The sequence below is a fragment of the Rhinoraja longicauda genome, chromosome 4 (genome assembly GCF_053455715.1).
Source record: "Rhinoraja longicauda isolate Sanriku21f chromosome 4, sRhiLon1.1, whole genome shotgun sequence".
NCBI lineage: Eukaryota > Metazoa > Chordata > Chondrichthyes > Rajiformes > Arhynchobatidae > Rhinoraja > Rhinoraja longicauda.
This window is the reverse complement of record NC_135956.1, coordinates 87,567,612-87,595,173: the sequence shown is the minus strand read 5'-3', so window position 1 is coordinate 87,595,173 and position 27,562 is coordinate 87,567,612. Positions and strand designations below refer to the sequence as shown.

Below are 27,562 nucleotides of genomic sequence, written 5' to 3'. Positions count from 1 at the left end.
GGCAGTGTTGGCGTTGTTGGTGTTTTTGGCGTTGTTGGTGTTGTTGGTGTTGTTGGCGGTGTTGGCGTTGTTGGCGGTGTTGGTGTTGATGGCGGTGTTGGTGTTGTTGGTGGTGTTGGCGGTGTTGGTGTTGTTGGCGGTGTTGGTGTTGTTGGTGTTGTTGGCGTGTTGGCGTTGTTGGCGGTGTTGGTGTTGTTGGCGGTGTTGGTGTTGATGGCGGTGTTGGTGTTGTTGGTGGTGTTGGCGGTGTTGGTGTTGTTGGCGTTGTTGGTGTTGTTGGCGGTGTTGGCGTTGTTGGCGGTGTTGGTGTTGTTGGCAGTGTTGGCGTTGTTGGTGTTGTTGGCGGTGTTGGTGTTGTTGGTGTTGTTGGCGTTGTTGGCGGTGTTGGTGTTGTTGGTGTTGTTGGCGTTGTTGGCGGTGTTGGTGTTGTTGGTGTTGTTGGCGTTGTTGGCGGTGTTGGTGTTGTTGGCGGTGTTGGCGTTGTTGGCGGTGTTGGCGTTGTTGGCGGTGTTGGCGTTGTTGGTGTTTTTGGCGTTGTTGGTGTTGTTGGCGTTGTTGGCGGTGTTGGTGTTGATGGCGGTGTTGGTGTTGATGGCGGTGTTGGTGTTGTTGGTGTTGTTGGCGGTGTTGGCGTTGTTGGTGTTGTTGGTGTTGTTGGCGGTGTTGGTGTTGTTGGCGGTGTTGGCGTTGTTGGCGGTGTTGGTGTTGATGGCGGTGTTGGTGTTGTTGGTGTTGTTGGTGTTGTTGGTGTTGTTGGTGTTGTTGGCGGTGTTGGCGTTGTTGGCGGTGTTGGTGTTGATGGCGGTGTTGGTGTTGTTGGCGGTGTTGGTGTTGTTGGCGGTGTGTGTGTTGGCGGTGTTGGTGTTGTTGTTGGTGTTGGGTCGGGCAGCGTCTATGGAGGAGGGTGGGGAGGGGCGGCGTGACGTAACGTGACGTCTCTCTCGGGCGGCGGCGGCTGTGGCGTCGTTGCGTCAGCGGTGACGTTGCGTCAGCGGTGACGTTCTTCTCCGCTCCTGGCGTCGTCACTTCCGCAGCCGCTCCCTGCTCCCTGCTCCGCTCCGCTGTGCCGGCGCCGCTCCCTTTGTCGCCGTTAACGGAGCGGCCGAGCCCGAGCCCGAGCCCGTCTCGACCCGACCGGGCGGCGGCAGCGTGGGGTCGAGGACCGAGGAGCGGGCGCTCGCTCGCTCGCTCTGTCGGTGAGTACAGCCAGGAGGACATTCATTGCCCGTCCGCCCGCTGATCGATGCCGTCTCCCGGGAGACTCGGGTGTCGCTTGTGTGCGGGGCCCGGTCCGTCCCCAACACTGTCCCATCCTCCCACCCCCCCCCCAAACAACCTCTCCTCCGCCTTGTCACACGGGACCTAGCACGGACTCTCCACCGCATCTCCTCCTCTCACTCGCGCTCTCCGGCCCATCACTTGCACCCGCCCCCCCCCCTCTTGTACCCCCCCATTTTTACCCCCCCATCTTGTAATTCCCCCCCGCCTTCCCCCCTCTTGTGCCCCCCCCCCCCCCCGCACCCCCTCTTGTATCCCCCCCGCACCCCCTCTTGTATCACCCACTCCTGTCCCCCCTCTTATATCCGTTCCCCCTCTTGTATCACCCACCCCCTTGTATCACCCACCCCTGTCCCCCCTCTTGTATCTCCGTCCCCGTCCCCCCTCTTGTATCACCCACCCGTGTCCCCCCTCTTGTATCTCCCCCTCTTGCCCCGTCTCTTGTATCTCCCATCTCGCCCACCCCCTCTTGCAACCCCCCATCTCTCCTCTTGCAACCCCCCTGTCCCCCCTCTTCTACCCCCCCGTCCCCCCTCTTTTACCCCCCCGTCCCCCCTCTTGAACCCCCCCATCCATCCCCCTTGTACCCCCCGTCTCCCCTCTTGTATCCCCCCGTCTCCCCTCTTGTGTCCCCCAGTCCCCTCTCTTGTATCCCCCCCCAGTCCCTCCTCTTGTACCCCCCCTCTTAAACGCCCCCCAGTTGTCCCCCCTCTTGCACCCCCCACGCATCCCTCAATCTCTGGGCCTGGTCTTCATCTCCACACCCCTCCCCAAAAATCTCTTTCCCTCCCCCAATCTCTGAGACTCTGCTCCCCCCACCCCCAAGGAGTACAGGACGGCTGAATGGTGCATGATTCTACTACAAAAAACAAGTCGTGCAAAATAATCTTAAAGTATAATCGCAGATTTACCAAACGTGACAGTTAAGAGTACATATGTGGCAGTTCCTTTGGAAATGGGCAGATAAAGGTGATTGGATTGGTTCAGGGGGTCAGATAGCAGTGGGGAAGAAGTGATGGACTTCCTTGCTTTTAGGCTCCCGTGTTCCCTCTCACAGAGATAAAAGGAGGCCAATTCTCTGAATACATTCGAGAGAGCTAGATAGAGCTCTTAAGGATAGCGGAGTCAGGGGGTATGGGGAGAAGGCAGGAACGGGGTACTGATTGAGAATGATCAGCCATGATCACATTGAATGGCGGTGCTGGCTCGAAGGGCCGAATGGCCTCCTCCTGCACCTATTGTCTATAAAAGAGAGAAGAACAAATAACTTGTGTGTCTGGAACCTTGACATTTCTTCTTGCCTTCATGATGCAATGCACTGTGAAGATGGAATGTAGTGATGAGCCTGTGATGGAAATACCAGGCCGAGATGTTTCTCATGAGAATGCTTTCTATAGTCCATCTGTAGAATTTTGACAGAATCCTTGTGGATATGCCAAATCTTAGATCAATCAATAGTCAATAGTCGTTTATTTGTCACATACACATAAATGTGTAGTGAAATGAAACATTACCCGCAGTTGAAACACTAAGACCAATAAGAATAATCAATAAAAATGCAATAACACACACAATCATACACTAACACCAAACAAAAGAAACATCCATCACAGTGAGTCTCCTCCAGTCCCTTCTCACTGTGATGGAAGGCTAAAATGTATTTTCTCTTCCCTGCCATCTTCTCCCGAGGTCAGGCTGTTGAACTTGCCACGTCGGGGCAAGATGCCTTGGAAAGTAAAAATCCCCTGTGCTTTCTTGGTCATCATGTCAGTGAAAAGGAACCAGGTTATGTTACAGGTGGTGTATGTGCGCGCTAGGAACATGAAGCTCTCGACATCAAAGGTAGCTCCTTTGGGGACAGGGTTGTCTTCACCCCCCCCCCCCCCCCACTTCCTCAGGTCATCAATCAACTGTTTTGTTACTGCTGATGGTAAGGGGTTGATTGTTGTCCTGACGCCCTGACACTACTTTCCTCTCTTTCCTTATTGCTGTCAGTCATGTGTACAACAATGTTATCATTCTTCAATATAGGATGAACACGTTTTTACTTCATGGTGTGCAAATATTGTTGGCAATGTGGCCATTTTATCCCACGTGAGAAAGATGTTCCCAATGTTGGGGGAGCCCAGAACCAGGGGACACAGTCCAAGAATAAAGGGGAGACCATTTAAAACTGAAAGGCGGTGCTGGCTCGAAGGGCGAAATGGCCTCCTGCACTTATATTTCTATGAGAAGGTTGTACCAAAGCACCCTATTGAACTGCTCAATCCACAGTGAATGAAGCTGCATCCACAAATCTGTTGGACAATTCCAGGAATTTGGTTTCAAAGTTGGTGCCATCTATTGATATAATGACTGCTATTGGCAATTGGACGTTGCAGGTTCTACTGAACTTTGTTCTGATTCGTTAGTCGTGGAAATGTCTATCTTTGGTTATTGTCACTAGATGAGCATATCCTGTTCTTATTCCTCTTGCTGCACCTGGCACGTTCTTTCAGGTTTGGTTGTCTGGTTTGACGACAATAGACATGTTGCCATCTTTTCTTGGGGTATGATGTTGCAGATCATGTAAAACAAATTTGCTGATTGCCTGTAGATGTACACTTTTAAGCTGGTGTATCTGTTGATGCAAAAATCTAGTCCCTACATTGAAACAGAGAGTATCCTCAGTGCAAAGATAGGGCTTGATCTCACGAGGGCTGTGCCGTTTTCACTACCAATACGTATGGGCAGATAAATCTGCAGCAGGGAGATTGGTGGGAATTGCACAAAATGCCCGTCGGTATGTATTGTACACTGGGATTGAAATTGTAGAATAGTTGGTTTCTATTGTGTCACTATCACCGACTATCCTTTTGTCTAGACAACCTGTCCCCAAGAATAATGCTGGAGTAATTGGAATGTGCAGGAAGGAACTGCAGATGTTGGTTTAAACCGAAGATAGACACAAAAAGCCGGAGTAACTCAGTAGGTCAGGCAGCATCTCTGGAGAAATGGAATGGGCGATGTTTCGGGTCAAGACCCTACTTCAGACCGAAAGATCTCGACCCAAAACATCACCTATTCCTTTTCTCCAGAGCATGTCTGACCCGCTGAGTTACTCCAGATTTTTGTGTCTAGATTTGTCTGATAGGAATGTTTGATTAAGAAAAGCCTGATGGTTAGAGTTGATGAGATAGAACTCCATGATATGGCATAATATATCTGACTGACCCACCTCTTTCAATTGTACATGGCAGACTGCCTAATTAAAATCCTACAGTCTGAAGAAGGGTCTCGACCCGAAACGTCACCCATTCCTTCTCTCCCGAGATGCTGCCTGACCTGCTGAGTTACTCCAGCATTTTGTGAATAAATCGATTTGTACCAGCATCTGCAGTTATTTTCTTATAAAATCCTATAGTGTTGTTTGAGTCATTGTACATTAAAATCTAGTTGTTTTCTGCTCAAATATTATGCTGTGTAGTTTGAAATATGGCAATAGTGTAGTTGTAGTTTGAAATCTGCAGAAAGCCGGGGGGGGAAATGGAGGATGTGTTTACCTGGCTATGCAACTGGTTTAGGATGTCGCAATATCCCAAAGTTGCTTTGAACCCAAACTGGTTTTGCTTGTGCGGATTGGCGACACTAACTTGATTTTTAACAGCACCGTGGGTGGAAAATTCTTGTTAGTTGTAAACTTTGTTGTGTGCTCGTAAATCTGGTCAGAGGAAGTTTTCAACTTCGGGCTGCAACTTTTTTGATATCAAGAGTTTTCAAAAGTCTGGTTTATTGTTCAGTTGCAAGTTACCATAAGCAGCACAACCTAACTTGAAGCCAGGTATTGGGAAGGTGCAGCATGCATCATCAGTGCATCTCCGCTTTTGTGGAAAGGTGCAAGGATTATTGGCTGCAATGGCCGACACATACATTGTTGTTATTTTAATGTTATTTGTCGGTAGAGGTGTTTATCTTGAAAGAATACCTAGCAACTGTCAAGCTTCCTGTAATAATAATGGGTTTTTTTAATAATTAAAAAATGATTTCCTGCTAATGTCTTTTCCCCCTATTCCTCCTGGCCAAACATTCTGTTTAATTTTGCTCATATTATAGGGTCTTAGGGATGTAAGAGTTGGGTGCAGGTGCTGTCCATCGTGGCTCCTCATTCTTATTCTGCTGTCCAGTGCGATTGTGAGTGTTCTGCTGTACAGTAATCTGGACCTCACTTTCCCTCGTCCAGCCTCCTGATAACTTGTTCTGCCTTGCTTCCCAAGAATCTATCTAACACTGCCTTAAAATATTCAGAATCTTCTCCACCACCCCAATGAGCAAGAGACTTTGCTGCATCTTATCAGATAAGACCTGCCTGCAGATTTCCCATGGTTCAGGACTGTGAGCAATGGCAAACAAAAATGTTCAAATCTAAATTATTACAGTTAGTATGCCAGTGTGTATAACTTATTGAGCACAACACTTAGTTTGATGAATGGTATATACTTTTATTCCCGAGATTGTTTTGACTGGAAAAATAAATAATTTATTTTTATTTTTAAAAGAGATCTGACAAAATGTTCAGATTCTTTTCCTGGTTTAGCTTATGGCAAGGCGAATTAATCCTGGGGGGAAAAAATGTATATTTTGCTGCATGGTTGTCCAGTAATTGCAACATGGAAATCAGAATAATGGGATGCAGAACTAAGTTATCACATAATTTATGTCGGTAGACGGTGCATGATGTGATGATTATTTTCAGTGTTTCTGTTATTTTAAACAATTATGCCATTTTGCAGCCTGAGTTCTATCACAGACAGGCAGTTTGATATTTTTTGACTGCAACATAAGTTTGGTTTTCCTTGGTCCAATGATTGTGCAATGTACCTTGTGGTGATTTAATTGTCCAGGATAAAACGATGTGGGAAATGCGTGAATAGGTCTATACATCTTAAAGGAATCAAAACAATGGCGCTGTGGTAAAAGTTCAGCATAATCTAATTGAGGGATCCTCGGGTAGTTCAATATATATTATTGGGCAAAGTAAAGAGCGTTGATAAGATTTGTTTCTTAGCACAATTCTTTTCTACTTGAAGGAACACAATTTAAAATGCCTTGTTTACGAACAAAATCCATTGTAGATCGTGTCTAATGCAAGAGCTTAACCAGGTAGGACTGGTGTAGAAACTTGACCACGTTAATGTATTGAAAACTTCAGACCAATTTTAAATCAAATTTTCCCTATTAGTTCTATTCTAAAGGCGTTTGCTTGAGTATGTGTTTTGGCACTGTGAATTTGTGGAACATGGCAAAGTGACTTGATTCATGGGGTTAACTTGTACAGGGCCCTAGTAAGACCGCACCTGGTGTACTGTGTGCAGTTTTGGTCTCCAAATTTGAATACGGATATTCTTGCTATTGAGGGCGTGCAGTGTAGGTTTACTAGGTTGACTTCCGGAATGGCGGGACTGTCATATGTTGAAAGACTGGAGCGACTTGGCTTGTATACACTGGAATTTAGAAGAACGAGAGGGGATCTTATCGAAACATATAAGAATATTAAGGGGCTGGACACGTTAGAGGCAGGAAACATGTTCCCAATGTTGGTGGAGTCCAGAACCAGGGGCCACAGTTTAAGAATAAGGGGTAGGCCATTTAGAACGGAGATGAGGAAAAACTTTTTCAGTCAGAGAGTTGTGAATCTGTGTAATTCTGCCTCCGAAGGCATTGGAGGCCAATTCTCTGAATGCATTCAAGAGAGAGCTAGATAGAGCTCTTAGGGATGGCGGAGTCAGGGGGTATGGGGAGAAGGCAGGAACGGGGTACTGATTGAGAATGATCAGCCATGATCACCTTGAATGATGGTGTTGGCTCGAAGGGCCGAATGGCCTACTCCTGCACCTATTGTCTAAATGGAGTTAGGCTGTTGAACCGTTTAATCTGGTGGCAATGGGGACACCTTAAGGAATCAGAAAGACATCAGTCTGAAGAAAGGTCTCGACCTGAAACGTCACCCATTCCTTCTCACAGGGATGCTGCCTGCCCCGCTGAGTAACTCCAGCATTTTATCTATCTTTGGTGTAAACCAGCATCTGCAGCTCCTTCCTACACAGGAAGACATACTTTATTGACTCTTCAACCAGCTAAATTATCAGGAACTTGTTGCTGGCAAGGCCAGTATTATTGCTCATCTCCAATAGCAATGGAGATATTGAACCACTTTGAATTGCTGAAGTCATTGCAGTGAAAGTATTCCCATAATGTTATTGGGTCGGGTGTTCTAAGATTTAGTAGGAATATATTCGTGTTAGAATAGTATATGACTTGAAGGGTGAAGTGCATTTACCATTATTATGATAGTGGTAGATAGAGGTCATATGTTTGGGTGATGTTTCAGAATAGCCTTGATGAGCAACCCCAATACAGTTTTTATGTGGCAAGCACTGAAAGGATGGTGCACAGGTGATGGATGGAGGGAAATTGACAGGTGACATTTCAGGTTGCAACCCTTCACATGAGATGAATAAGGTTTGCGCTAATAATTAAACACAAACATTTGTTCTGAATATATTTACATATTTACAGACATTTAAATGCTACAACATAGGATGTAAGGCAGTATTTGTTGACTGAGTGATTTTAAAGAGAGCATAATCCATATTTTTGTCTCTCGGCCTGCCGCAAGGTGGGAATTTTTTACGTGTGTATTCTAATATTTTGCTGATACTGTGACCTAATGTGATGCATCCAATTGGGAAAAAAATGAGAACTGTGGGTTAGTCTGATATCTCTTCTGTTTGACTATCACTGTAGAGTTCCATCTTCTATCACATTGTTTGTTCAAGATCTTTTTCCTGCCAGTTCATTAGGATTCATGTGTAAATTATCTCACCTGATTCACTCCAATCAAATCCTTGAGTATAATTCCACAGAGTATCCACTGCTTGACAGTGGTGTTCTTTGGGGATCTTTGGAATTAATGGGCGACAGAATGCAACAAAGCCTTCAGCTACGTTGCCCTCGAGGTGCTCATGCTTCGCCTGTTCAAGTGGGATTAGAAAACAAATCATAATATTCTGCAACACTTTGACATGTACTCTTTCTTTCCCCCCTCTTCTTGCAAATACAAGCTCCGTGTTGCCCTCCTTAAGGCATCCTTAAATTATGAATGTGGGTGAGCTTAAGGTCACCTGCCCTATTTTTCTTTGGCTTCTGTCAATTTTATCACGGCTTTTTTCTGCACAGCATTTTGTGTTACTATCTGTGGGACAAAGATTGTTGGTACTCCTCTTAAATGATCTTTCTTACAACAATGAATTTCGGGCACAAATGTTTGATAACCAAGGTTAATCACCCGCATGCTATTTTCTTTCAAAACATTACAAGGTTTTTTGACTTCGGTGATGGGGGGGGCAAAGGATGGGAAATGTTCTTGAAAGTTACAGATTTTTGTCTTCAAATTCTGGCTCTGTGCAGTGGAACCATCTGTATTAATTGCACCCACAACTGCTATTCGGCATATTTTGATGATTAGCAGCTGAATCTCCAGCAGTATTTGGCAATGAAGAAATATTAAATCAATTTTATTAGGCCTGATAACTTCTGCCAGAGCAAATTGTATTGCAGCTCCAATTACAGTTAACCGCCAGACATAACCTTAAGTGAGGGAGGGCACATTCTATGCAAGATGAAATCATATGTCAAATGATTGTTTAACTTCCAATTGCACCTCAATCTTAAATTAGCAAATGTGCCCATGATAGAGCACTCCCAGTTGCTGACTATTTTAACTCCTCGTCCCGTTCCCATACTAACCTTCCTGGCCTCGGCCGCCTCCGCTGCCAGGGTGAGGCCACATGTAGACTAGACGAACAGCAACTCGTATACAATAGACAATAGGTGCAGGAGTAGGCCATTCGGCCCTTCGAGCCAGCACCGCCATTCAACGTGATCATGGCTGACCATTCTCAATCAGTGCCCCGTTCCTGCCCTCTCCCCATACCCCCTGAGTCCGCTATCCTTAAGAGCTCTATCTAGCTCTCTCTTGAATGCATTCAGAGAATTGGCCTCCGCTGCCTTCTGAGGCAGAGAATTCCACAGATTTACAACTCTCAGACTGAAAAAGATTTTCCTCATCTCCGTTCTAAATGGCCTACCCCTTATTCTTAAACTGTGGCCCCTTGTTCTGGACTCCCCCAACATTAGGAACATGTTTCCTGCCTCTAACGTGTCCAACCCCTTAATAATCTTATACGTTTCGATAAGATCTCCTCTCATCCTTCTAAATTCCAGTGTATACAAGCCTAGTCGCTCCAGTCTTTCAACATATGACAGTTCCGCCATTCCGGGAATCAACCTAGTAAACCTACGCTGCACGCCCTCAATAGCAAGAATATCCTTCCTCAAATTTGGAGACCAAAACTGCACACAGTACTCCAGGGTCCGGTCTCACTAGGGCCCTGTACAACTGCAGAAGGACCTCTTTGCTCCTATATTCAACTCTACACTTGGGTAGCTTACAACCCAACGGTAGAGAAATTAAATTTTCCAATTGTAGAAACTCTCCAACATTCCCGTCGGCCTCTCCTTTCTACCCCGACCACCCAACCCCACTGCGACTCTCCTATTTCCCCATCTTGCACATTCCTTCTCTGGCTTCACAATTCGCATCTCTTTAATCCCTTTTTTTTTACACCCGTGTTAATCTCTTGCCTTTGTTCCAACCAAAGATAGGCACAAAATGCTGAAGTAACTCAGCGGGTCAGGCAGTATCTCTGGAGAAAATGAATAGATGACATTTCAGGTCGTTAACCTTCAGCCTGAAAGTCAAGGGAGAGGGAAACTAGAGGGAACAGCACAAATCAGAGTTGACACTGATGGCGAAGGAGCCCACAATGGTGCATTGTTGGCTATGGAGGAGGCGATAACAACGGGCTACGAACCGTATAACTAGCAGGACGATCTGTGTGGGAAAGGGATGGAGCGAAGGAATGCAAGTGTTACTTGAAATTAGAGAAATCAAATTCATACTGCTGGGTTGTAAGCTACCCAAGTGAAATATGAGGTGCTGTTCCAACCATCTGCCTATCAAAAGCTCCCCTCACCTGGGTTCACCTGTTGCCTGCCACGCTTTGTCCTGTGCTCCTCCCAGTTTTCTTTTTTCCTTCCCCCCCCCTCCCTGCAATCAGCCTTAAGAGGAGTCCCAACCGGAAACGCATTTTCTCCAGAGATGCTGTCTGACCCGCTGAGTTACTCCAATAAATATTGCCTCATTAACATGGAACCAGGCTGTTACGTTTGAAAAAATATTTATAAACATTGCAAAGTGAATAAATGGCAGGATTAGAAATCTTTGAAAGAAATTAGTCACCACATATGCTAATCTGTTTTATTCTTGCATATATGGAAGTCCTATCTCACATCATTTCCAGCACATTAAAAAATATTTACACTGAATACATTAAGATTTTTAAGTAAGCATTATCAGCATTTTTATACAAGAGCAAAAACAACGCAAGGTGCTCCACTGGAATGCTATCAAACAAGGTTTGATGCTTAAGAGGGTATTGTAAATTATAAGCTTCAAAGGTCTTGATGGTAGTAAATGAAGCAAGATAAAAATGTTCATAAATTTACATGGCTTCCAGTATTGGCAATTGAAATGTAACTAACTGCCTGAGGTGGAGCCGTTAAATCTGAGCGTGATCAAGATATCAGACTCCATGGGGATTTCAGAGGTTGGGGCTGTAGAAGATTATGGAAGGATTTGAAAACAAGAATGAGAATTTTATAATAAAAAAAGTTGCTTCGCTGAGAATTAATATAGGATTGTGTGAATGTTTTCAATCGTGAAGTCAATAGAAGTCAAGGGCCATTCGGCCCTTCGAGCCAGCACCGCCATTCAATGTGATCATGGCTGATCATTCTCAATCAGTACCCCGTTCCTGCCTTCTCCCCATACCCCCTGACTCCGCTATCCTTAAGAGCTCTATCTAGCTCTCTTGAATGCATTCAGAGAATTGGCCTCCACTGCCTTCTGAGGCAGAGAATTCCACAGATTCACAACTCTGACTGAAAAAGTTTTTCCTCATCTCAGTTCTAAATGGCCTTTGGTACTTGGTGTGAATTAGACATGGGCAGCATGTTATGTTTACGCAAAGTAGAACAAGGGAAGGTGGTTAAGATCAAGTTGAAAGTACAAAGGAACACATGAGGGTTTCAGCAGCAGACGACCAGTGGTAGAGGCAGAGTTGTGCACTGAAGGAGTGAGGGGGAAGGGGAGAAATAGGTGAGAGTCTAGGTGGGGGGAGAACAAGGGGGAGTGTGGGAAAGAAAGGGGAGGTAGTGGGAGGTTACCAAAAATTGGAGGATTCTCCAAGTTAAGGGTGTAGCCATGGGCACTCGCATGTACCCCATCTATGCGTGCCTTTTTATCAATTACGTCAAGGAGGCATACACTGATCCCAACCTCAAACTATTTCTCTGCTGCATTAAGACTGCCTCCTGCACCCGTGCAGGACTCGTACACTTCATTAACTTCACCACTAACTTCCACCCTGCCCCTAAATTCACCTGGACCTTCTCTGAGACCTTTCTTGAACTCTGTCTCCATCGCAGGGGACAGACTATTTCACCCCACCAGCCTCCGCACCCAACACATCATCCAGTCACATCTTCCTCTTTCCGCCCCCTTCTGCAACCCCTTGGTTCACTCATCCCTTCCCACCGAATCTACCCCTCCCCAGGTACTTTCCCCTGCAACCACAGGAGATACAACATCTATCCCAATAACTCCTCCCTCACCTCCATGCAGGGACTCCAGCAGTCCTTCCGGGTGAGAAAGAGGTACACATGCATCACCTCCAACCTCATCTTCTGCATCCGGTGTCCCCGATGTGGCCTCCTGTACATCGGTGAGACCAAGTGTGGACTTAACAACCGTTTCACTGAACACATGCTTGGTCCGCCAAAGCCTACTGGATCTCCTGGTTGCTGACCATTTTAACTCCCCTCACCATTCCCATGTTGGCCTTTCTGTTCTGGACTTCCCCCGTTGCCAGAGTGAGGCCACATGTCAACTGGAGGAACATGACCTCATGGTTAGTTTACAGCCCCAATTCTCCAATGTTAGAGAACCTCCCACTAAACCACCCTCTCCCCCACCCAAAAAAAAATGTTAAAGATTATCCCGAATGGAGACTAACGTGTTCCAGTTACCAAAGTAGTATGGCAATTCTGGTCATTGAAGACAATAGACAATAGACAATAGGTGCAGGAGTAGGCCATTCAGCCCTTCGAGCCAGCACCGCCATTCAATGCGATCATGGCTGATCACTTAATTGAACTTTGAGGTTTCTTTGTGTAATTTTTTATTATTGTCAGCGCTTAGAGAAGGCAAGTTGTACATGATCAGATTGGTTTCATTCTATAATGTTAATGTGGTTAAATTAGCTCAGAGCATGATATGAAGTATTTTTCAAATTAATCCAAAATGCCTTCAATCTTCTACCACTATTCTCCAAAGTAGCTAGCTTTCCATGCAGAGATAATATCAATTTTGTGATGTTTCTTTTCTGTTCCCTCTGGCACAGACTAGAATTGTATCCTAGGTATTTATTCACAAAATGCTGAAGTAACTCAGCAGGTCAGGCAGCATCTCTCCCGAGATGCTGCCTGACCTGCTGAGTTACTCCAGCATTTTGTGAATAAATACCTTCGATTTGTACCAGCATCTGCAGTTATCTTCTTATACTACAGAATTGTATCCTAGACTGATATCAAAGGCAGGTTAAAATGGCCGTTTTGTGGAGTGTGTGTGTGTGTTCACTTCACAACGGTGACCCTGAGCTTCCAGTTGCCTGCCACTCTGACACGTATCCATGGTTTTCTGCACTGTTGTAATGTTGCCCATCATTAGCTTGAGAAATAGTGCCACATTGGGTCACATTGCTGCCTTCTAATCTCATCAAGTGGTTGTTCTGGTATACAGGCACTCATCAACTTACAATGGGGTTATGTTCCGATAAACCCATCGTAAACCGAAAATATCGTGCGTTGAAATGCATTTAACACACCTGATCAGGTGGCTGGAAGCGAGCCGCGGGTCGCTACTGTTGCCCAGCGTTTGCACCGTTGTAAAGTTGAAATATCATACGTCGAAGCATTGTTAGTCGGGGAGCATCTGTAATGTGATAGTTACATTCCTAAGAAAACTAGTGTTGGAGAAAATCGTAATAGAAGAACAATTGTGTCACTGGGGAAAAGGGTGTTAGGGGCGAGAGAGCTCTCAATAAAGTTTCTTTCCCCTTGCAGAATTTTCTTTGGAATATAGGGGAAAAAACAGAATATCTGGAGGAAACCCATGATGTCAAATTATGTGCAAACTCCATACAGATAACACCTGAGGTCAGGTTTGAACCAGGGTCTCTGTTGCTGTGAGGCAGCAGCTCTTCCACTTTTATAAGAAAATAACTGCAGATGCTGGTACAAATCGATTTATTCACAAAATGCTGGAGTAACTCAGCAGGTCAGGCAGCATCTCGGGAGAGAAGGAATGGGTGACGTTTCGGGTCGAGACCCTTCTTCAGACTTTATTGCCCCCTTGCCACTTTTCCTACCATTATTCTATTAGTTACCCCTCCAAGCTTGAAACTAACTTTTGAGTCTTTCCTCGTTATTTTCTTATTCTTATGTTTTGAGTGTGTGTGTGTGTGCGCGCGCGGTTTTCCAATGTTGCTGTAATTGTGTCATTAAATCGACAGTGGTGCAACATTGATTTTAACCTCCTGTTTAGAATGTGCCTGCTCTTCAAGTTTGTTTTTGATTCATGCTATAGGTGGACATTGATCTATTTCGTTTCACACTCGGCAATACTCCTACATTCATAAGATGGCAGCAAACAAGACCAAAGGCCAGAATTCCTTGGCACTGCACAAAGTCATTATGGTTGGGAGTGGTGGTGTTGGAAAATCTGCCCTAACACTGCAGTTCATGTATGATGAGGTAAGAGTATTTCTGTTATACATTTTTTTCCTGATAAGTCATTTTAAATTCTTGTACTGTCTGGACGGTTCATCTTCTTTGAAGCTCAATGTCCTGCAATAAACACACGAAAATGTTCTCATTGATAAAACCAGGGAACATTTAAAATAGCCCAATTTGCACATGTTCAAATTTCCCATTGAGTGATTTTATTCCAGATTATTGGAATTGCTACATTAATCTGGTTGCTCTGGGCTAGAAGGAACTGCAGTGATGGTGCGTGTTTACATATTTCATATGATGGAACAATTGCACCAGAAGAATTAAATAACCAGACCATTTTTCCAGTTTGTTCGGCCCTCAGCTCTGCTCCATATCCTTTCATTCTTGGGTGGTGGTGGGAAAGGGAGGAGGAGGGTGGTGGTTGTTGGATTATTGATAATTCCTAATTGTCCCGAGAAATGTTCCATACAATGTGACAGAGGCCACAGTGGGTGAAAGATATATTCAGTAATGCTGCTGCTGTTAATCTCTTGATACAAACTGAGTGACTGGGTAAGGCACTTGAGCACAGCCAGAGATAACCGTTTTGGATTGGAGTGAACTAAGGATGATGGATTTTCTGTGTAAAATATTTTTAGATTTAGCTTTAGAGATACAGCGCAGAAACAGGCCCTTCGGCCCACCGGGTCCGCGCCGCCCAGCGATCCCTGCACATTAACACTATCCTACACCCACTAGGGACAATTTTTACATTTGCCCAGCCAATTAACCTACATACCTGTACATCTTTGGAGCGTGGGAGGAAACCGAAGATCTCGGAGAAAACCCACGCTGGTCACGGGGAGAACGTACAAACTCCGTACAGACGGCGCCCGTAGTCAGGATCGAACCTGAGTCTCCGGCGCTGCATTTGCTGTGAGGCAGCAACTCTACCGCTGCGCCACCGTGCCGCCCATATGTCATATATATGGTCAACCGATTGGGTTATTGGGTCGATCCAACGGCTTCATAGTAATTTACACCATTTTTCAATAATCATATTTCAATTAATTCAGTTTTTCAACAGTGGGGTTGTAGTTATTTCCGTTCCCAGCTATGTTCTCATTTCCATTGTTTAATCTATGCATAAAATTAAAGCCAGGGTTTTTAGGAGTGAAGGCGAGATTCACTTCTGCATGAAAGGATGAAAATTTGCAAATGACTTCCTATTAAATGGCAATATGTTTATTTGTTTGTTAATTCAGTGATTGACATGTTTTAGTTTACCAAAAATATTAAGAGGTATTGAGAAAAGGTTATTTGGATGTAGTTCACATGTTAATCACTATTTCATTGTAAGCATAATTGGCTTGAGGATCTTTATGGCTTTGCTGTGATCTAGGTAAACATTAGGTGGCGCCAGCAATGGCTGCCTCGCCAACAGTCTGTCTGTCCCTTCCTTCTGTGTTGTTTTATAGTATGTGTTAAATGTACGTTTTAGTGTTTAGCTGGTGTTATGTGGGGGGGTTGGGGGGAACTTTTTTCATATCTTGCCTCGACGGAGATGCGATTTCCCCCCCCCCACCCCCCGTATCGTATCTCCGTCCGCACTGCGGCCTGACATTGTGGAGTTGGCGGCATCTTGCTGGGGACCAACCGCGGGAGCCCGCGGACTTTAACACCGTGGAGCTGGCGATCTCTTTGCCAGGGGTTGGACCTCGGAGCTCCAACCGCGGGAGCCTGCGGACTTTGAAGTCGTGAAGCGCGTGGTCTCTGGTTAGAGACCGACTTCGGGAGTTCCATTCGCAGGCGCTTCGATCGCCCTGACACCGACCGAGACTTCGATCACCGGCTGCGGGAGCTTCGATCGCCCCGACTGTGGGAAAAAAATGAGGGAAGAAGATTAGACTTTATTGCCTTCCATCACAGTGAGAAATGTGGGGAATCCGCTGTGGTGGATGTATATGTTCACTTTTATGTAGTTGTGTGTCTTGTTGCTTTTTTTGAGTATGGCTGTATGATAATACGAATATCACTACCATAATTGGTACACGTGACAATAAAAGACCTTTGAACCGTTGAAACCTTTGATTCTATAAAGAAAAATTAGTTCCTTAAGAACATCTAACTCCACTCTTGTAAGCAGAAATTTCTCTAACTTTTGTGAACTGATCAAATGCTACTATTATTACATTTTATTTGGAACAACTGTTGGATGAACTTACAAAGCATAGTTTTAATATCGTCTTGTCTGAATAGTCTGAGCAGGCGGAAGCAATTACAATCACTGAGCAGTTTGTTTAGAAACTTTGATGTTTTGTTTAAAGTTGGAAGGACCCAGTCATTAGAAATGCATTTCATAAAATTATGTTTAATTGAATACATACGAAGAGTTGAATGTTACTACTCTGAAGAAGTGACTTTTCCTTTCCATGATTGGGAACATTCCTGTTCCACATGCTGCATTTTTAACTCTATTCGCTGCAAAACAAATTTCAAAAACCATCCCATTTCTTCTGTCATGATTTCCATGGCTGTTCCATACATTTATGCTCAACCCGATAAAAGAATCAATTATAGACACAAAATGCTGGAGTAACTTAGCGGGACAGGCAACATCTCTGGATAGAAGGAACGGGTGATGTTTCGGGTCGAGTGATTGATTTCACTCAACAACAGAAAATGAGAGACGTTTTAAACATTACGGCAAATAAAAAAATAACTGCAGATGCTGGAAATTGAGAACAAAAATAAAATGCTGGAAATACTCAGCAGATCAGGTTGCATCTGTGGGAAGAGCAACACAATATTTTGGATGGAAGACCCTTAGTTGGAAATTCGTAAACATGCAAAGAGAGCGAGGTGGGGGGGGGGGGGGGGGGGTTGTCTAACAGTGAAGTCTGGATGACATGGGAATAAGCTGTAAACAGGTTATCTGGTATGGTCAGACCTAAAAGGTTAATTGTTTATTTCCTCTTGATGCAGCCTAACCTGCTGACTATTCCTAGCATCTTCTGTTTTTGTTTTAAACCTATCACTTTGCAGAAGAGTCTGTTCCAATATCCATTTTCATCTATGTCTAGTTTATTTTTCTTCCACGAACTTCATTTAAAAAATATATATATTTTGTAATGCATAAAAGCACATGCTGGATTTCAAGTAGCAAAGTCAGATGAAGTGTTGGCTTAAACTGAATTCTAAAATGTTGATTTGTTCCTGTTTCCGCCTCAAACTTCAGTTTTATTTCCAGCAAGAAGCATCCTGAACCACAAAACCTGTAGTGAATCGCTGTTTCTAACATTTGTTTTAGTTTGTTGAAGATTATGAGCCTACAAAAGCTGACAGTTACCGGAAGAAAGTGGTGCTGGATGGTGAAGAAGTCCAGATAGATATCCTGGATACTGCAGGCCAAGAAGATTATGCTGCAATCAGGGATAATTATTTTCGCAGCGGTGAAGGCTTCCTCTGTGTCTTCTCCATCACTGAGCAAGAATCTTTTGCAGCTACTGCTGATTTCAGGTGCATTTTTTAAATCCCTCAGAATGAACATGTTTTTAGTTTAGAGATACAGCGCGGAAACAGGCCTTTCAGCCCACCGAGTCCGCACCGACCAGCGATCAACACCATCCTACACACACTAGGGACAATTTTACATTTATACCAAACCAATAACCGATGGCGCAGCGGTAGAGTTGCTGCCTTACAGCGAATGCAGCGCCGGAGACTCGGGTTCGATCCTGACTACGGGCACCGTCTGTACGGAATTTGTACGTTCTCCTCGTGACCTGCGTGGGTTTTCTCCGAGATCTTCGGTTTCCTCCCACACTCCAAAGACGTACAGGTTTGTAGGTTAATTGGCTGGGCAAATGTAAAAATTTACCCTAGGGTGTAGGATAGTGTTAGTGTGCGGGGGTCGCTGGGCGGCGCGGACCCGGTGGGCCGAAGAGCATGTTTCTGCGCTGTATCTCTAAATCTTTTTTAAAAATTAAAAAATCTAAATCTGTACATCTTCGGAGTGTGGGAGAAAACCTACGCAGGTTACGGGGAGAATGTACGGACTTCCTGCAGACAGTACCCTTAGTCAGGATCGAACCCGGGTCTCTGGCGCTGTAAGGCAGCAAATCTACCGCTGCGCCACTGTCCCTCCTCAACCAATGCTATTGTATTTGTTTTTTTTACTGTGTAGAATGAAGATCTATCTGATAAGGGAGTAGCGAGAACAAGGAAAGCAAGATTCTAAGTTTGGGTGATCTTCAATTATTTTTTCCAACAAGCAGAATTTGACTGTCTAGATTATTTCAGATATTTGATTATCTTTTAGTGTGTTATGTTAAAGTGTAACTGACATTTATATTGAAAAATTTCCATCAAATGTTGCATTATGTAACATGCAGATTTGTAATAGTGCCCTTATTACATTTTCACATAAAAGATACAGAAACAAAGAACTACAGATGCTGGTTAATACACAAAAGGACACAAATGCTGGAGTAACTCAGCAGGTCAGGCAGCGTCTCTGGAGAACCTGGATAGGTCAAGACCCTTCAAACTGGAGGTGGGGTGATGGAGGCAGAGAGGAAAGCTGGAAAAGGGGACAGGCAGGACAAACCGTGGCATGTAAGAGGTTGACACGGGCAAGGGCGATTCTTTGACAGGCAGATGGACCAACGGCCGGAGATAAGAACCATAATTGTGAGACATGTTTGAATAGTTGCAGATTGTATATACAGGCGGAGGAAAGTAGCGGTGGGTGGGGAGAAGAAATAGGTAGGACCTGGGGGGGGGGGGGGGGGGGGGGTTAGTTGGAGGTTACCTAAAATTGGAAAATTAAATGTCCATACCATTGGGTTGCAAGCTATTGGGTTGGGTTGTAAGCCACTTCCCATTCCTGCTACTTTCCTCTCCCAAATGTACAATCTGCAACTCTTCAAACATATCTCGCTCCTGTTGTTATCTCTGGCATTTGTTCAGACCATCTGCCTGTCAAAAAATCTCCCTATTACCTGCCACGCTTTGTCCTGCCTCTCCACGCGTTTCAGGCATTCTTCTCCCCACCCCCTAAATCAGTCTGAAAAGAGTCTCAACCAGAAACTCCCACTCCCAGTCTGACCTTTCTGTCATGGGCCTCCTCGAGTGCCATAGTGAGGCCCACCGGAAATTGGAGGAATAGCACCTCATATTTCGCCTGGGCAGCTTGCAGCCCAGCGGTATGAACATTGACGTCTCCAACTTTAGATAGTTCCTCTGTCCCTCTCTTCCCCTCCCCCTTCCCAGTTCTCCCTCTATCAAACAGTTCCCAAGAACTGCCTGACCTGCTGAATTACTCCAGCCATTTGTCCTTTTTTCACATGAAAGAATGGTCAATTTTAGTATATAATGCTTTTATGGATTATATATATATATGGAGTATATATGCTTTTATGGATTAATATAAAAACAGAATTTAAAAGACTGATTTTGGGTTTGCCTTCTCCAGGGAACAGATTCTACGGGTAAAGGAGGACGAGAACGTCCCCTTTCTGCTGGTTGGTAATAAATCAGATTTGGAAGACAAACGGCAAGTGTCGGTGGATGAGGCCAAGAGCAGAGCGGAACTATGGAGCGTGAATTACGTAGAAACATCTGCAAAAACAAGAGCCAACGTTGATAAGGTGTGCTGGAAAATATAGATGCTGGAAATCTGAAATAAAAACAAATTTTAGAAATATTTATGGTTTCATCTACCATGAAACTGGACTTTCAGGCTGATGGCTTTAAAATGTCAATTGCTTTTAACAGATGGAACATAGAACAGCACAGGAACAGGCCCTTTGGCATACTTGTCTATGCAGAACATGATGTTGGGTTAAACTAATCTGCATGCATGTGAATCGTATTTCCCCCATTCCCTACTTGTACCTGTCTAAAAGTCTCTTAAATGCCACTTTCATAAACTGCCTCCACCCCCAGCCCTGGCACCACTTCCAGCATATGTGCCCTGCACATAGCATGGAAACAGGCCCTTAAGCCCAACTTGCCCACATAGGCCAATGTGTCCTAACTACACTACTCCCACCTGCCTGCATTTGGCCCATATGCCTCTGAGCCTTTCCTATCCATGTACCTGTCCAAATGTTTCTTGAACGTTGTGATAGCACCTGCCTCAACTACCTCCTCTGGCAGCTGGTCCATACACCTACCACCCTTTGTGTGAAAAAGCTACCCCTCGGGTTCCTTGTTTAGTTTAAAGATACAGTGCAAAAAACAGGCACTTCAGCCCCCATGGTCAGTGCCAACCAGCGATCCCCGCACATTAACACTTTCCTACACACACAAGGGACAATTTTAAATTTATACCAAGCCAATTAACCCACAAACCTGTATGTCTGCAGAGTGTAGGAGGAAACCAAAAATCTCAGAGAAAACTCACACTACACTCACCATTCTTATTAAATCATTTCTATGTCTACTCATTTTCGATTCCCCAACTCTGGGCAAGATACTCTGCGTGTCTATCTGATCTATTCCTCTCATGATTTTGTACACCTCTATAAGATCACCCCTCATCCTCCTGCGCTCCAAGGAATAGAGTCCTAGCCTGCTCAACCTCTCCCTATAACTCAGGCCCTCGAGTCCTGGTAACATTCTCGTAAATCTTCTCTGCATCCTTTTCAGCTTGACATCATGGTTCCCTAAACTGAACACAATACTCTAAATGCAGCCTCACCAACGTCTTATACAACTGTAACATGACCTCCCAACTTCTATACTCGATGCTCTGACTGATGAAGGCCAAAGTGCCAAAAGCCTTTTTGACCTCCCTATCTACCTGAGATGCCACTTTCAATTAACTATACCTGTACTCCTAGATCCCTCTGCTCTACAACGCTCCTTAAAACCCTACCGTTCACCATGTAAGTTCTGCCCATGTCAGTGGACCCAAAATGCACCACCCCGTATTTCACTGTATTAAATTCCATCAACCAGCTCAACCCACCTGGCCAACCGATCAAGATCCTTCTGTAACTTTTTGACAACCATCCACATTATCGACAATACCACACACTTTTGCGTCATCTGCAAACTTGCTAATCTTGCCATGTATGTTCGCATCCAAATCATTGATAGAGCTGACAAACAGCGATGGACCCAGCACCAAACCCTGAGGCACACCGCTAGTCACAGGCCTCCAGTCCATTCAGCTATCTCTCCTTGAATCCGATAGGATCTAACCTTACAGAGCAGCCTTCCATGAGGAATCTTGTCAAACGGCTTACTGTAATCCATGCGTACAACGTCTAGCTCTGACTTCATCGACATTTGTGATCACATTCTCAAAAACCTCGAATCAGATTTGAGACACGACCTCCCACGTACAAAACCATGTTGGCTATCCCTGATCAGCCCTTATCCATCTAAGGGCAAGTATATCCTATCCCTCAGAATACTCCAGTAACATTCTGACCAGAGATGTTAAGATTACTGGCCTGTAGAAATTCTTTAGATTTGAAGACCCCATTAGCCTAGTTCTGTAGTTTTGTTTGGCTGGAGAAAGAAGGGAAGAACAGTCCTAGGATTGAATGGGTCATGATCGGAGGAGTTCCTTCATTTTTTGCTATTGTGACATTGTATCTGCTACTGGAGAAAAGTTCAGAAACATTTGCAGGGGAAATGTATAAGAGAGTTCCATTACGCCTTTCACTTGCAGAAAGTGAATGCAATCGGAGATGATTTTTCTACCCAAATGATGATGGGTGCTAGTTGCCTTACAATTATTTGCTAGATATATTTCTTTCTCCCGACCCCTCCAAGAGAAAAATGTTTGTACATTTGGATACTTAATTAGTTCCTTTCTTTAATCTTTGGTCCAAACCGATTTGCAATTAACCTTTTGACTGTGCGATTCATTGATAAGTTGTTTGGAGAAGGATTTAGAAAATTCAATCTGCAATTTGAGAGGGAGAAGATAAAATCAGATGTGTCTGGTATTACTGAGTAAAGGTAATGACACGGGCACGAGGGAGGGGTAGGCTAAAGTTGATTGGAAAGGGACCCCATCAGGAACGTTGGTGGAGCAACAATGGCAGGGATTTCTGGGAATAATTTGGAAGGACTGGAAAATTGCAAATATTACCCCACTATTCAATAAGGGAGCAAAGCAAAAGAGGGGAAACTATAGGCCGCTTAACCTGATCTCAGTGGTTAGTAAGATTTTAAGGTCCATGTTGATGGTGAAAGATGTTTCCAAGCACTTGGAAGCAGATGATAACATAGGGTGAAGTCAGCATGGTTTTGTGAAGGTGAGAGCCTGCCTGACAAATCTGTTGCTGTGATGTACAAATATTTAGACAATAGGAGTAGGCCATTCGGCCCTTCGGGCCAGCACCGCCATTCAATGTGATCATGGCTGATCATTCTCAATCAGTACCCCGTTCCTGCCTTCTCCCCATACCCCCTGAGTCCGCTATCCTTAAGAGCTCTATCTAGCTCTCTCTTGAGTGCATTCAGAGAATTGTCCTCCACTGCCTTCTGAGGCAGAGAATTCCACAGATTCACAACTCTCTGACTGAAAAAGTTTTTCCTCATCTCGGTTCTAAATGGCCTACCCCTTATTCTTAAACTGTGGCCCCAAAATTTGCATTATCTTTTCTTGTCATGTTCCCCTTGTTGAGGGATTATTGAATTGTGATTTATTTTAGAAGAAAAAAAAGAAACCGTTATAAATATTTCCCTGTTTAATGCTTTCATTCTTCCAAGAGTGAAAGCCTTCAATGTTTCAGCCTGCTGTCTTATCTCTTCCAAGTTGTGTATAGACTTCTTATTTCAAGTTATTTCTTTCCTTTAAGGTTTTTTTTGACTTGATGAGGGAAGTAAGAGCAAGAAAAATGGAAGACAGCAAGGAGAAGAATGGAAAGAAGAAAAGGAAAAGCATAGCTAAAAGAATCCGGGAAAGGTGCTGCATTTTATAAACTTGACAGACTAAGCTAACAAGTCCAAGCGTACCAAGTATCTCGTTACATTTGCCGTTCCGTCAAAGTGACTGAAGGAACACTATGACTTGCCTATTCAGATTTCAGAAAGCATGAATTGGAGCCAACATCACGACAAGCGATCAGGAGGTTTAATGTCAATCCAAAGCGCGTTTGTGTTGTCACTTGCTTTGGGTTTCTATCCTTTTACTACAAGTACCGTTGGAAGGTTCTTTAAATGGGTCTGGGAAAGGTTAGTCGGTTCAGTCAATTAAATTTTAAAAATGAAGAGATAACTCATTTCTCTCTCAAAGTAATGCATTTTGTTAAATCATTTTGAGCCCAAACTATTTGACTTTGCAGATTCGCTATAATATTTATTTTGTTACCCGAGTACAACTACAGTGCCCTCCATAATGTTTGGGACAAAGACCCATCATTTATTTATTTGCCTCTGTACTCCACAATTTGAGATTTGTAATAGAAAAAAATCACGTGGTTAAAGTGCAAATTGGCAGATTTTAATAAAGACCATTTTTATACATTTTGGTTTCCCCTTGTAGAAATTACAGCAGTGTTTACACATAGTCCCCCCATTTCAGGGCACCATAAAGTTTGGGACATAGTAATGTCATGTAAATGAAAGTCTTGTTTAGTGTTTTGTTGCATATTCTTTGCATGCAATGACTGCTTGAAGTCTGCGATTCATGGACATCACCAGTTGCTGGGTGTCTTCTCTAGTGATGCTCTGCCAGGCCTGTATTGCAGCCATCTTTAGCTTATGCTTGTTTTGGGAGCTAGTACCCTTCAGTTTTCTCTTCAGCGTATAAAAGGCATACTCAGTTGGGTTCAGATCGGGTGATTGACTTGGCCATTCAAGAATTGACCATTTTTTAGCTTTGAAAAACTCCTTTGTTGCTTTAGCAGTATGTTTGGGATCATTGTCTTCCTGTAGAATGAACCAATGAGTTTTGAGGCATTTGTTTGAACTTGAGCAGATAGGATGTGTCTATACACTTCAGAATTCAATATGCTACTACCATCAGCATTTGTATCATCAATGAAGATAAGTGAGCCAGTACCTTTAGCAGCCATACATGCCCAGGCCATAACACCCCCACCACCGTGTTTCACAGATGAGGTGGTATGCTTTGGATCTTGGGCGGTTCCTTCTCTCCTCCATACTTTGCTCTTTGCCATCACAAATCTCAAATTGTGGAGTACAGAGGCAAATAAATAAATGATGGATCTTTGTCCCAAACATTATGGAGGGCACTGTATTTTTAAATGCTTGTATTTTGGAGATAAATATTTGGTATTAAGTGGAGCTTGCTCTTGCCAAAATGATGTGCTTTAAAAAAAAAAAAAAAACTGCCTAACTACAAGTTCAGTTAGTAATGCTCGTTTTTCACCTTTGAATTTTTTATCACTCTTCCATCAAGAATGATCTTAAGCTGTTGGTAGCTGAGACAAAACTTGGTGCATTCTAGCTGGGAAGCATCACTCAGAATTAAACAGATTAAACTGTGAAACAGTGAATCTCAAAGGATTTAGTATGAGTTATTGGCAGCTTACCTGTGGACATTTTGCATCATTTTGACCTTTTGAATGTGCTGATAACCCATTAAGGCTTTTAATCTGGAGCTCTGTTTCTGATGATGCAGGTTACAAACCAGAATTATGCGTCTTTTAGTGTGCACACAACTATTTTAAAACCTTTCTTTTGACATTTGGCACACTGAAATTAATAGGAAAGATTTGCACATGCATGTTTACCACTGTTTTCTTTTGCAGTATTGTATACCAGTTTGTTTTGTGAGATGTCTGGAGTTCATGGAAATTTTAAATTATTGGGCCTCAATAACAAAATATACAGTACATATTTTCCAAGTCTTAATGACGTGATATAAGTACAAGAGCACTTGCTGTGGAACTCTACTATTTTGTTAGTGGGTCAGTTGAAGAAATTTTACGTGACTAAGTATTGTGTTCCTGAAACGGACGTTTTGTTTTGCTTTGAGCAAATTTAAGATCTGACTTTGTTGTGTTTTGATATTGAGACTGAAAATCCAGAGCTATGTTGCAAATGCTTGAGCTTGAATTATGATCTCCAGTTTTAAAACTACAAGAAATTTATTATATCGCCACCACTGAATCGATGCGCTTTTCTCTTTGGGTTACCAATGGGGCTTGGTCGAACAAAATTTTAATTTTGGTGCTTTGCTTGAATATGGGCTCGGTTCGTATTTGCTTTGCTAACTTGTACAGGATAAACTTTCAAGATATTTTAACTTAACCTGCCCACCGAGAAAGCCACTGAACCTGTGTTCACCAGCAGGTGAACTGCAGGGTTTTTTCAGTGCATCCGCGTGAAGACATTTATTAATATTATTACATGATTGGGTGCAAAATTCTGTCTTCCAAGATGTGCATTTCCCATTTTGGCAAGTTTGGTTAAAGTATAACATTGAGAATGCCTGAAGGTATGCTCTCACAATATGGGAATGTTAGGACGATCTCAGTGAGCATGAGTTGCTGGGTTTGCTTAAGTCTCCAGTCAGTAAACTGGGACACTCTTCAGGTTTTGCATTTATTTAACTTGTTAGAATTGCATGTAAATAGATTTCACTTTGTCATATCAGAGTAATTGTAAGTGGAAATTTGAAGCAAAGTTTTGTTTTTTCAAATGATTCACTAATGCACAATAGATATGCATATAATCAAGCTGGGCTGTACTGTAGCAAAGCAATGTAAAACTTGTATATAGAAACTTATCTGAATATGCCTTAAATTAAAACTTTTACAGGTGACATCCAATGGGAATGTGGTAAATGAATTAATGCAGATGAAATCTGCTAAAAAGAACTTCAGTCCTGTAACATGGTGCCATACTTTTGGTTCTAATGGTCTAGAACTCAATACCATCTTCAGAATTAAATTATGCATTTTACTTCCAATAGCAATCATCCAATTTCTGTAGAAATATGTATTGTCTGTATTACAGCCTCCAGCCCGGCAGGGAACCTGAAGAAATTGTAGAAGAATTATATGTTTGGTTTGAAACCACATCCATTCCAATTTATTCACTTTCATTTGGCAGAGGTTAAGACTAAATTTAACAAAGCTGCAGATGAATTCTTCAACGAGAAACGTGAGGACAATGTCACTAAATCTGGAGGGCCGAGAATTTAGAATGTATACTCTACTGAATATTATTTAGTCTTTTAGATGTACCGTTTGCCTTTGTCACATGTATATTCAATGTGTTTTTCACACTAGGGGTTTATTTGCATTGTATAGAATTGGGGGATACAGTGATGAATTGTTGCAAAATATATAAGCCTTGTTTAGACATTAGTTTGGACACTTCTTTTCTACTTTGTGCATTGCCTAGCTGTGAAATTTGTATGGCAGTGTGAACTTAAAGTGAATTTGAATCTAACCACTAACCTGAGGCTCACGATAAATGTGAAGCATGACTATTACAGTGTAATGAAGCTGAAAAACACGGTTGGGTGTTAAAAGCTGATGCCCTTGCCCGACGACAATTTTAATTGTATGTTAAACCACCAGAAATAAAATAATGTTTTTACAGCCTCTTGTATTTATTATGCAGCATCACTTTGGTCGCTAGTAATATATTTTAATGTTCTGCAAAATTTGGTGCCAAGAAATGTAACTTTAACCACAATTCCATTCCCTTGCCTGAAATCATGTTCTCACGAAGAGGTGATGTACCATCAGGACACTGAATCGGAAGCAAGTCTTAACAAGCAACTAGCAGCATTGACCAGATACCATTGTGATAATTAGAGGAAGTCTCTGATGTTGAGAAGGAATGTATGGGTCTCGACCCGAAACGTCACCCATTCCTTCTCTCCCGAGATGCTGCCTGACCTGCTGAGTTACTCTAGCATTTTGTGAATAAATACCTACTATTTGTACCAGCATCTGCAGTTATTTTCTTATACTACAGGAATGTATAAGGAATCGTTTGTGTTTGGATAGAATGATTTGAGTAAAACAAACAGGGTACCTCTGCAAAAATTACTAGATTAACTCAGTAGACATCCTGTGGAGGTAATGGACAGATGGCATATCCAGTCAAGACCCTTCAGACTTAGTTGAGTTGAGAGCGGGAGGGGAGGGGGGGGGGGGGGGGGGAGGGAGAGCAGGGGAGAAAGCTTTGCTTTTAGTTTTAGTGAAAAGCTGTCCAATGGTGACAATCAAAAATACTCTCTCCCAGACCTCAAGCTTTGAAGGTTTCTTAATAGACAATAGGTGCAGGAGTAGGCCATTCAGCCCTTCGAGCCAGCACCACCATTCAATATGATCATAGCTGATCATTCTCAATCAGATGTTATGCAACCTCATAGCATCTTCCTCACAGTTCACACTGCCAC

The 27,562-nt window shown here is 43.5% G+C and overlaps 1 protein-coding gene across 1 annotated transcript; it reads left to right on the top strand.

The window, feature by feature from the left end:
* Positions 1-1,060: 1,060 nt before the first annotated feature.
* LOC144592953 (ras-related protein Ral-A) lies at positions 1,061-26,847 on the top strand. The gene is made up of 5 exons (XM_078398324.1): positions 1,061-1,196; positions 14,084-14,250; positions 17,522-17,730; positions 19,688-19,862; positions 23,037-26,847. The coding sequence occupies exons 2-5, from the start codon at positions 14,137-14,139 to the stop codon at positions 23,157-23,159; spliced, it is 621 nt and encodes a 206-aa protein (XP_078254450.1). The 5' UTR covers positions 1,061-1,196; positions 14,084-14,136; the 3' UTR covers positions 23,160-26,847.
* The last annotated feature ends 715 nt before the right edge of the window (positions 26,848-27,562 follow it).